We start from the raw sequence: 12,232 nt of genomic DNA, 5'->3' as shown, positions 1-12,232 counted from the left end.
GGGGGGGGAGGGGAATCGAAATTCGTCTATCTTTTTTTTTTTTTTCTAAACTAAGAGAGACTAGGTAGTTAACTATTCGGTGGAACGAATTCATGAGCGCTTTTATTCCGGAAATAAAAATCTCTGGCACACTTGGCACTCTTTCATCTTCCGATGGGCGCGACCAATCGTGAATATTGCTGTCGAATCGAATTTTTTTTTTTCAAGCACTATTCCGTGAGAGGAATTAATGGGGCTGACCTATAGATATAGTCCAACTTATACGAATCCTCTCGACGGTGGATATGAGATTAACGTAAGAAATCGGCTCGACGGAGAAAGAAATGCTTCTTTTCTGATTGGATACTCTTTTACTAAAGAAGCCCAGTTATTTTACGAGTCCGTTCATTGGAAGAAATAACTTTGACTCGATTTTCGCGAATCTTACTTTAGTAATTGTCCCCTTTAGCCTGATAATAGTACTTACTTAAAGAGAAATAGATCAAATTACGATTACAATAAATTAACAATTTATTCCAAATTTCGATATATAAATGAAGTAAGAGCTTTTCGAATAAGCCAATAGTTTTAGTAATCGTCTATAAGAATACGAACAAAGAAAGAGAAGAGGACCTTAAAAATGTCTGCTTGATGAGCATTGGCTGACAAGATTCTACAAGGACGATTCCCTTTCCCAAAGATATTCTTCCCTCACGTTCGTTCCCAGCACGAACGAGTATTTCTCCGTGTCTCTTGATTCCTCTTCTCTATCGTTACACTTAAATTCCCTTTCCTCTTTCTTTCTTTCTTTCTTTCTTTCTTTCTATTTGTATCTTTGCCATGCTTGCGGCGAAAGAAGGACTCTAGGCACGTCCTACTCCCTCGCACGTATAAAAAAAGGCGACACGAGTCGGCAAAAGAGGCCAGAGCAATCACGTACTTGTGTTTGGAAAAGGGGAAGGAAGAGAGAGAGAGAGAGAGAGAGAGAGCTTCTGGTCGTTCGTTAAGACGCCGACGTAAGAAACACGGACAACCGGACGACAACGGGGAGTGACAGTAACGTTTCGAACAGTCGTAAAGCGAGCTTAATTAGAAAGACCCACTTAAATGTTTAGCTTCTGTCAAAGAATACGAATCCATGCAGTGAATCACAGATATTAGCTCCTAACTCGAGTGTCAATTTGATTATTTTTACAATTTCGATAATATAATAATTATTACTTTTATAGGAACATTGTTTTCTCTTTAAATTCCCCGTATGCACTATATTTGTAAATAGTAAAACTTGCTTTATATAAACACCCGTTATGCAAATTTTCTGTTACATGAACGTTCTATCATTCGATCCGTTTTATTATACGAACAATATCCCAACTAGAGTACTCTAAAGAAATACAAGATGTTCTGCAACTGGTGGTATAAAGCGAGCATTATTATTATTATTATTATGATACTTATATAAATACTCTATACGCATATTCTCAAATGCATTTATTCCCAATTTCTCTTGCCAGTGATAGAATTTTATTTTAGATCGTTCATTCAATCTTATTTTTTAATATAAGATCATATTTATCGATTAGAAATTTATACCGATTAAAAGTTCTTAACCTGTAAATGTTTCGTCGGAATATATAATGAATCGTTAAAATTATACCTTTGACTTGGAGATTATGCTCGTAAACTATTTCTTTCTTTCTTTCTCTATCTCACCATGCAACCGATACTGTAACAAATTTACGCGCGAAATAAAGGAGAAAGATAAAAAAAATGTATAATAGAACGAAAAAAAGGTTTTTCTAATGCGATAAAGAGTCAGCAGGAGTTACAAGGAGAGAACCTCGTCATTCAAGTGAGTACGAGATAACTGGGACAGCATGTTTATATGCTGTAAATTCGTGGTTCGAGATTAACTTTGGTCGTCGTCACTGCAAACACGCACGCACCAACTAAACGCATACACATTTACGATAGTCTTTAAACTCTACTGACATTAAAGTATATATAATAATACATGTACATGTATAATAAGGCAAAAGCAAATGAAAAAAGAAATAGGAAGGAGGTAAAAGAATGAGAAGCTTGTAATTCGTCACAGATCGTAGGAGGGGTCACGCGAGGTTGCCATTAATATTCGATCAGATAATCTTATTTGCCATGCGATTAGAGCGACCTTTCTTCTTCGGCGATATATCTTTCCTACCAACTTCCCGTCACCATCGGTTCTGACGTCACTTTTCAAATGAACTTAACCGACAAATTTTTCCTACCTGTGTTCCTCCCTCCTTCCTTCACCTGTTCCGGACATAAATTTCGCGCTAATCAAGCTCTCTACGATTACGGTACCCCCAACACCGAGAAAGATCTTTGCTTCTAACTCGTAAGCGTAGGAAATATTACCAGACGGCCTCTTAATTTCGAATGAGGTCAGACTGTATATATATATATGCATACTCGAGTATTTTTTTTAAGTCCAGATTTACGAAAAAAAAAGAAAAAAAAAAAGAAAAAATAATAATTTCCCTAGGAAGAACTCGCGGAAGTTATCCGACTAATCTATATTTCGACAGATTTCGTCGATGTTATTTCATTCTATCATGAACTTTGTTCTCCCCGAGTTTCGAGACCAATTTAGGGTTTTTAGCGATATAACGATACTCGTTGAAAGTCCGGCAATTAGCGTAGAACGTACCACGCTAACAATACCGCTTTGTTCGACTTTTTTTTCTTTTTTCTTTTTTCTTTTTTTTTTTTCTAATGAAAGGTAGAAATTCCTCGAGAGAATTCCGAGAGAAAGAGCTTCCTCGTTTTCTTCTTATTAGTTTCTTTTTTCTTTTTTTTTTTCTTTTTTTTTTTCATTTTCTACTCGAGTCGAAATTATTCTTCGACATTAACGCGTGTCTAGAAATATATTTATGTATATGAATAATTTCAACCGAAAAAGGATCACATTGAATATTCAAATTTTTAAATTCGATATAAAAATGTAATACGCGAGTTGCATTTAATAATTTATTAATTTATATATTTTTATATACGCTTTTAATTAAATTTAATATTATTTGGGCGTATGTGTTACGCCAATCGTTTTTTCCATTACAACAACGTGCAACGAATTGTTTTGATAATTTTCCCTGATTCAAACGGCGTTGTTCTGATTCTTTTTTTTATTCTTTTTTAAAGAAAATAACTCGCTCAAAGTGTACTATTTTATTTCCGTTATGCAACGCATAATATCTCTTTACGGTTATCGCGAGATGCAGGAGCCTAAAATGAACGTTGGGGGGCTATTCTCGTATTCCCTTAAATTACCACGAATTTGTCTAAGTTTCCAAGCTAAAAATTCAGAAAGAACAAAAAAGAAAAACGAAAAAAACAAAACGATAGGAGTCCGCGAGACGCGTGGTGTTCTCGGTCCGAATGTAACTGTACTTAACTTTAAAGTGGTTGCGCTTAGAGTCATTACTAAATCTCGTAAATCTTCGAACAATTTATCCGGCGCATTCCGAAATTCTCGAGAGTGCACTATCTCTCGAACACGATGTCCGTAACGCGTAACAGTTTTCCTGAAGCGTATACGAGAAGTTTTGCCCTTCGTACTCCGAGACTCTCATGCTCTCTCATTCCTCTTTCATTCTCTCTCTCTCTCCCTCTCTCTTTCTCTTTCCCATCTTACAACTATCTGCTTTTCAGGTGACCTTAATCTAGGAAATGGCCACTAAGAGCTACTCTCTACAAAAGCGACTCTCCTCTGTGGATAGGAGAAGACAAAGGGAAGAGAGGTGGAAATGTAGGAACTGCTAACACCAGAAAGTACTAGAAACCTTGGAAACATCTCGCACGTATTCGCATTTTCTTCGGTGAGTATCGAAACGTGCGTAATACCTTCCCTAGGTTCGAAATACCAACGTCAAACTATTCGTTAGAGTTTTTTTTTTTTTCCCCGTTACAAAATTGTCTCACGATCTTAAAAATAACAAAGATATAATTATTATTTTTATTTATATTCTTTTTTTTTTTTTTTAAATATTTTTTCTATCTCTACTTATTATCCAACGAGTATTTACTTTAAGATAATACATTAACGAAAGTCAAAACGATAAAGAAAAAGAGTGAATGAGAGAGAATGAGAGAGAGAAAGAAAGAAAGGAAACAAGAAAATCGCATTAAGTAGTTTGGACGGAGTGAGTAAATATTGTGCAGTACTCTACTGTATATTTTCTCGAAGAAAATAAAAGATTGGGAAGGAAAAGTTGTTGAACGATCGCGAACGCGTCGAGCTCGTTTCTGTTCATCGACATTTTCTACGGTAAATATCTACTACCCTTCGTTCTTGGATGCATCATTATCATTTCATCCCTTCCCACCCCTCTTGTTTTTATCCTCGTCATTGTCGTGATCCTTCCCTCGTCTTCGTCTTCGTCGTCGTCGTCGTCGTTGTCGTCGTCGTAGTTTCTTTTCTCGACAAAGCATCCTACATCGTCTAAATCTTCGTCGTGAAAGCTCGAAGCTTCTTACCTCCTTGTCGCGAGTTGAAGGCACCGATGCTTCCTGCGAAGATTAGAAGCAGCACCGGGCTTAATAAGGCTCTCGAGGATGGCTGCATCTTTCTTGTGCTCCTACCGGCGCATGCGCGACAGGGTCCTTCTTCTAGCCTGCTTCCCTCATCACAGCCCTCTCTGTAACGTTGAAAAAACAAAATGGAAAAAAGAATGAGTACACCGGGGCTGGTGGTGGTGGTGGTGCTGCTGCTGTTACTCACGCAAGAGAAGAGAAAAAAACAGGAAAAATAAAGCAAGAAGAAAAAGTGAACAACGTTTATAAAGTTAATCGAGGACCTTCTCGTTTCTCCTTTAAAATGGAATCAAGTGAGACAGTTTACTTAAAAAATTCGTCTTTCTCACGTTTTTCGCGATTATTTTGCTTTTTATTATTTTAAAAATACAATTATTTTTCACGCGTGCATGATTTTCAAAAGAAATATATTATATTTCTTTGAAATCTCTATACAATCATTTATTTTTATCGTAAATCCTATAATCAAAATTGGAAAAAGGTATATGATAAAATCAATACATTTGATATTTTCGATCGTTTCATAGTTTGTGTACAATAACCACAATTCACACGCTTGCCCGTACGAATGCATCCCCGTTCTTACGATCGTAGAATACGACTGGTATTAGCGTATCGCCGAAGATGGCAATTAAGCCTTTGTTCCACTGGCTGATTGCAATTACCGTTGCGGAAGGCGATTATCCGCGTAATTTTTGCCTTTGTAATTTCACTCGTGGTAGAGGCTCGGTGATTAACTCGTTTTCCATTTTTTATTTTTCATTTTCTTTTCTCTACCCTCTCTTTCTTTCTTTCTTTCTTTCTTTCTTTTTTTATTTGTTCTTCCTCTGCGAATCCGGTCAAGCTCGTATAGCAATTCGATTTTAAGTTTCCAGGAGCGTGTAATTTAAAATGTAGGTGGGCAAGAAGCGAGAAAAAGAATATGAGAAAAAAAAAGATAGATAGAATAGTCAGGTAGACATGCAGTTAAAGAAAGAGAGAGAGAGAGAGAGAGAGAAGAGGCGGGGAGGGGGGAGAGAAGGCCAGGGATAACGTATAAATGTAATTATCATGATGGAACGAGTGTGTCATTGTTGGCGCGTATAGAAACGCTCGACGTTTATCCTAACTCCTTTTTCCATCTTTCAATCCCAAAAAGTGGAATTTTCATTTTTCTGAAAGCTTCTTCATTATCCCACCCTTGCGAATTCGTTTAAATTTTACATCGACTTTAAACGTGGCCTGCTTAAATTAGGAAAAACCACGGGACGAAGTCACGTAAGTACTTCACCACTGAGAGCCAAGAATATATCAACATATTATCTTGTTACGATAGGATCTAATATTTTATAGTAACAATAACTAATAATTTATTTGTGAAAACATTCCGAAATGTGATATTTACACCATTATCTTGTAGCATTTCTAATTGATACAATTTCATAGCAATGATCGACTACATTAAACACAACTATGAATAGAATAAACGGGAATCTTTGGAGATTAGAAATCTGTAGGCAGAGTATGTAGGATGATTAGGAAGCTTTTTGTCTACAATTGAATATCATAGAAGACCAAGAGAGATATTCGATTGTCCAGTTGTACCACGAGAGGAAAAAGGAAGAGATGGTAGATATGGTTGTCGTCGTCGTCGTCGTAGTCGTAGCTGTAGGTGGAGGTGGTGGTGGTGGGCAAAAGAGAGACAGGAGGAGGAGGAGGGGAGGGGGAGCGGGAGGAAACCGACGGTGGCCCCGGGGAGCGTTGGGTTTCCATTATGCTAAACCGCAAATGGAGTCCTGCGATCGAGTGTCTCTCTGTACCACCCCCGCAGGCGCGCACAATGGCGCTCGGAATAAGGCTCCTAAGGTGTAATGTTACCCAGAAATTAAATTCGCTCGTTCGTTCGTTCGCAGCGACGCGGCAACGCAACAACGAAGGAAACGTCGGCGACGTTCCGCTGCCTTCTTCTACCTTTCTCATTCCGCTTTTATATTTCTTTTCTTTTTGTTATTTTTTTTTTTATTTCTCTCTCTCTCTCCCTCTCTCTATCACTCTTTATCTATATCTCGTTCCCTTTCTCTTTCTATTTATCTCGTTCTCTCTCAACATCTTCCTTGTCACCTGGCACAAATGAACTTCGCCGCAGCGTATCGTGGCTGTTACCGTCGTATATATTCTCGAGTATACCTACATTTGTATAGATATATATATATATATATACACCATAGAACGGTGTATATATGTGCAAGCGAGAAACAACTCACACGTGAACACTACTCGAGAAAGGACTCCCGTGACATTTGATCTTTTTACGGTAGAGTACTCTCTCTCTCTCTCTCTCTCTCTCTCTTTCCTTCCTTCCCTCCCTCTTTCTCTTTCTCTTTTACTTTTTTCTTCTTGATGACGATTTTTCAGCTTCCGACGTGAACCAAGACCCTTTTTCGAGACGTCCGTTCGATAGAGAGACTTATATCGTGATGGGATTTAAATCGAGGTTTTCTTCGAACGACTTTTCTTCCCTCTTATTTTTTTTTTTTTTTTTTCATTTTTTTTAGTCGATTGATCGACAAACGAATTTATTTGATATGCTACAATCGTTCCCTTTTTTTTTTTTTTTGTCTTCAATAACGAATACTATATTTTGACGATTAAACGTAACGGATATGTTTTGGAAAAGCTGATTCTTCTTCGTAACTTTGAACGATTTCAGATCTCGAACGCGCAAATCAAGTTGCAGAAGCTTTATTGCGATCCTGCAAGCACGGCGAGAACGAGATTAGAACCGATTCGGGGGCGTATCGTTTTTCAAATTAGTACAAAGTTCATTCTTGTGGTCCGTTTCACTATGAAGAAAGCAGTAAGAGAAGAGAGAAAGATAGAACGAGGAATGAAAGAGAAATGAAAGAGATGTTGAATGAAAAAGGGACAGCAAAATTAAGCTCGATCTAGAGAGAGAGAGAGAGAGAGATTTGTTGTAGTATCTCTTTGTGAAACATCCATCATGATTTTCTATCTTCCTATTTACGAACAATACACTCAACTTCAATATCACCGACTATTCGAACAAGATCAAAGATTTATATCGTTCTACCCGGATCGGTATTAAACGCGTAACATGGGAAACAAAAAGAAAGAGAAAATCTACGAGAAAAAAAGTAAGATGAAAAATAATGGACGAATAGGAATGGATATTTGAAGGTAGAGAAGAGAAGAGAAGAACGAGAAGCATCGTCGACGTCTTTCGAAGTCAGGGTTGCGTCAGGGGCGAGGGGGATGGTTACGTCCGTCTGTGGCTTCTCTCAGTAATTAAATTATAATTAAGCTGGAATCCTTTTGTTCTCGTGTCGCCAGCCGATAACGCTTTCGTCTTCTCAAATAATGTCTGTTACTCTTTTTTGGGTTACGCATAATATAAGAAAATTTAATTAAACTTGACATTATGTGGATATTATTAAAATCATTCTAATAATTTAATATTACATATAAAAAATTGATTGAAATGAATTTTGTTTTTTTTTTTCTTAAAATTTGTTCGCATACGCATAATATATGGAATTGTTCTTCTCTTTTCTCTTCTACCGAGTAAAGATCGTAGCGAATTAATTCGTAAAGACAAGAACTAATTGTGCTGCGTACTACTCGAAGAGAAACTACGCGGTAGAAGGAAGGTGAGAGAAGGAAGAAGAGAAGTCTCTAAATCATTTAACAGTTTCACGAGATTAAAAGGTCGAATAAGAAGAAGAAGAAAAGAGAGAGAGAGAGAGTGTGAGAGTGAGAGAGAGAAGAAAGAAAGTAAGGAAAAGACCAGATGAAAATCTCTGAACCGAAGAAAGAAAATAAGCGAAGTAGCTGGCAGTTAAAAGAAAAAGCATAAGAAAAAGGTATAAAATGTTCTATAGTAAATTCGCTACTTGATTTGCAACTCGCGTTCTCGCGATTTCCTAAGTTACGATGCTCTAGGAAAGAGCGTTCTCTTGTCCTGTTTGCTATTTACCAGATAAACTCGAAGAATTATGCAGTCGGACGTTCGTCTCGACGTTGTTTCGAAAGAGGAAAAAGCTAAGACCTAAGAAAATTCATGTCCTCTTTTCTTCTCGAAATGCATTAATCCGATATACGTAAGGAATAAGTCTGAAAGAATTTCGAGAGCCACTTTAGCAAACCTATTCTGATTTCAAGATACGGAGAGAGAAAAATCTGCAAATTTATAGAAAGAAAAAAAAAAAAGAAAGAAAGAAATGAAACGAAAAGGAATGAAATTTGTTTTGAAGATTTTATTATAAATTTTCCAACGCGTAATAGCATAAGCTTCTTTTTGATCTTTTTTATTTATCCTTTTTTTTTTTCTTTTTTTTTGATAGAAAAACCAACGGAAAATTTAATGGCCTGTTTGCAGCAATTTTTTTTTTTTCAAAACTCATCGTTAAACGTTACTTACTAATCTTGATTAAAATTAATATGTAAATTGTTGCCGTAGAGATAAGAGTATTTTTGATAATTAACGAAAACGAAGTACTCGGCTATAAGCGAACAAACGGACCGAGTAAAAAAGGCAAAGTAGCAAAAGAATAAAAGAGAGAAAAAAAAAAAAAGAAAAAGGACAGGGGGTATCTTATCCACCGGGAAATTTGCACACTTTTGTTGGTTGAAGTACGTCAAACTCGGTACGTTCTTTTAATCTTAGCGACGCGTCAGGAGATCGGCCATTTGCCAGACGAGATTGAACAACATTCGTAGCGTTGATTCGCCGGTTATTATGGTCGACGCGTATGGTGGGTGGCCAGGATGGGAGTATGGGGTGGCAGAAGGCGTGGTCGTAGGGTGGACGAGCAAGAAAAAGGAAAGAGGAAGCAAACTCCCTGGGAAGTTTGAGGAACGATCGCGAGAAGCCAAGCCACGATTGCGAAAGCGTTAGCTCGCATCTACCAGATCGACTTTTCCCTCTCGAAAATACGATCTTATAGGAACTTTCTTGGCTTGGAGATCTTCGAAATCGCGGCAGGAGGAGCATTTCTTTTAAGGATTTCGTAGGAACGCGCTCGCGATCGATTTTACCGAGAAGCACACACGAGGTAAAAACTTTGTGAAATCGTGCTTCCTAGAAAGCTAGGGTCCTTTCTTTCTTATCTTATTTCCTTTTTCTTGCTCATCCTTCTTGGTCGTTGACCTCGTAAGAAAGAAAGAAAGAAAGAAAGAACGAACTAAGGTGTATCGTTTCTCTTTCTCCTCCCCCCTTTTTTTTTCTTCTTCTTTATCGAACAATCCTTCGCGTAAATAACTCGTAGGAAGACGTTAGAACTAAGATAGACCGTGACGATAATGATGATTGACGGGTGTACCAGTCGCGCCGAATCATTACTTTATCCTATTTTCTTCTTATTTCTTCTTTAATCATTCATCCTATCAAATTGATATTGATAACGGTATCGATCGTATCGATTTATTTTTTCATTAATTAAGAAAACGCGTAAATTGTCTATGAATAATTTACATTGCGATTAAATATCTTTACGTAGAGATAGATTAATAAATGGAATAAGAACCGTCTGAAATATGGTCTTTGAGGATGACTCTTCCTCCAAAGAAGGGATCTAAAGAGATCTCGTAGAAGGAAACGAGCATTAGCGCAAAAAAGCGATTTACCAAGGTACCAAGAAAATGAATATGACGGGGAACGCGAGCTACGCCTTTGTCCATTACGTTCCATTGCAGTTCTCCTCGTACGATTATCATTGGACTTCCTCCTCCACCTCCTACGATGTGGAGGATGCCTTTCGCTACCTCCGTTGGTGCCTTTAACTGGTAGTTAGCTTTGGATCTTCCCATTTTCCCCCATTCCCTTATTCGCTTTCTCCCTCCTCTTATTACACATTACTCGAATTCAGAGACATTTTCGACGATTTGCTACACGCGCAGAGTTTCCAAGTCCCTCCCTCCCTCCCTCCCACCCTGTACCGAGTGTAACAACGAGCAATGCCAACCACCACCCTCTCCACCCTTTCTCGTCCCTTTCTCGTCCCTTTCTCGCCCTTTCTCGTCTCGCCGCGGGGAATGCGATTCTCCGTGCCGCCGCGTGGAGCCAATTACTACGTAAGAAACGTTAACTTAGTTTGTCAAGCAGTTAACAGGAAGCGACCCTTTCCCTCCCCCCTCTCTATCCCTCCCTCCTTCTTACTCTCTCTCTCTCTCTCTCTCTCTCTCTCTTTCTCTCTATGTCTTCCGGCTTGTCCCTCCCTGTAGGTAGGATAAGGTGATAGCAAGCGCCACGGGAGGAAGAGATATCGAGTTATAGTTGGAACCGTTTCTTCCTGCCCCTCTCCATCCCTCTTCCGTTCGTTCCGCGAATACGCTCTTGCACAAGGATACAACGACGACGACATAGACATAGACATAGACATAGAAACATAACGTAAGAGGAGTTCTCGAGCAACCTGAAATTCCAGGATCGACTGTTCAAGTTCTGACAGTTCGGCGCGAAACTAACCTTAACCGTTCACCTCGCGCACGCGTATATAGTTATGTATTTGTCTATGTATATACGCTTAGTTACTTACAAGCGTGTACCACGGCTCTCAGTAATTTCTAAGCAATAGAGAAAGAGAGGGTTGCTTCCAGAGAACGCGAGGAAACTCTCTCTTTCTCTTCCTCTCTCTCTCTCTTTCTCTCTCGTAACCGAGTCGACCACCGCTCGTTTCACTGGCATCGATCGTACTGAATCATGTTCGATATTATGCACCAGAAGGATCGGAAGTCACGCCATTTCTTGAGAGCTTCATGTACCGAATCCCACCGCCACCACCCCTCCACCACTCCCCTTCCTTCCGAACGACGTGCAATCGAAGAAAAGCAGGTTTTACTATTGTGCGCGTGAACGGTAACATCGATTTTCGATTCAGCGAAAGAGAAGAATTTTTCTTTACGTATAGTCTATTAAATATATATATGTACGCGAGTGTGTTGTTAATATTATATAAATTATAAACAATATTTATTGCCTGTCGTCAATGGGTTAAATCACAATGTTCGATGGAAAATTATTTGGAATAAGTTTGACGCGTTCATAAGGTTTCCCTGGGATTCGGTAAGATCGACGAATAGTTTGGGCAACTTCGAAGTTCGTTAATGGACAAACTATTTTAATAACATCGTATTAAACTTGGAGATTTCGAAGCGAAGCTTCGTGAGATTCTTGACGAATTTGCCTGGATATAGAATTATTTTTCTTTTCCAATTTTTCCCATCGCATCGACATATATATATATATATATATATTAAAATATTATTAATTCGCGTAAGGTATATAAGAATCGAGCGTGTATGAAATTAAGACGTAAAAAGAGTTTGCTGATTTTTTTTTTTCCTTTCCAGGAACAAGATATCACGAGAGGTTTGCGACGAAATATAAATCATGCAGAGCTTCGGCTTGTACGCTTTCATTAAAGAGATTCGAAAAAGATAAAAGTGGTCGTAGCTTTAAAGCTAAACTACCTACTAACGAAGTATCGCGTGCAAGATTGTTCAAAGTATCCCCACTGGTCGTGGAATAACGCGTGCGAGTCGTGCTCGTATAATCGAAATCGGTTCCTCGAGAATTTCTCTCTTTCTTTTATTTTTTTTTACCTTTTGTCTCGGCTCACTCAAGTTACGAGGTGTCGTTCGAACTGTGTTTGTTGTCCGATCGGACACGAACGAGTCAACG

At 38.4% G+C, this 12,232-nt stretch overlaps 1 protein-coding gene across 5 annotated transcripts in view; it reads right to left on the bottom strand.

Annotated features, from left to right (window-relative positions):
• The window catches only part of LOC106783822, a 221,227-nt gene that overhangs the window by 87,557 nt on the left and 121,438 nt on the right, over positions 1–12,232 (bottom strand). For all 5 annotated transcript variants that reach the window (XM_014742718.1, XM_014742716.1, XM_014742720.1 and 2 more), the window contains one exon: positions 4,498–4,658. In XM_014742718.1, coding sequence (XP_014598204.1) covers positions 4,498–4,585 — 88 coding nt within the window. In that variant the 5' untranslated portion in view covers positions 4,586–4,658. The remainder of the gene's footprint in view (positions 1–4,497; positions 4,659–12,232) is intronic.

The sequence above is a fragment of the Polistes canadensis genome, unplaced genomic scaffold, assembly GCF_001313835.1.
Source record: "Polistes canadensis isolate GaletaPanama2010 unplaced genomic scaffold, ASM131383v1 scaffold_26, whole genome shotgun sequence".
Classification (NCBI taxonomy): domain Eukaryota; kingdom Metazoa; phylum Arthropoda; class Insecta; order Hymenoptera; family Vespidae; genus Polistes; species Polistes canadensis.
This window is presented reverse-complemented; position numbering and strand designations above follow the sequence as displayed.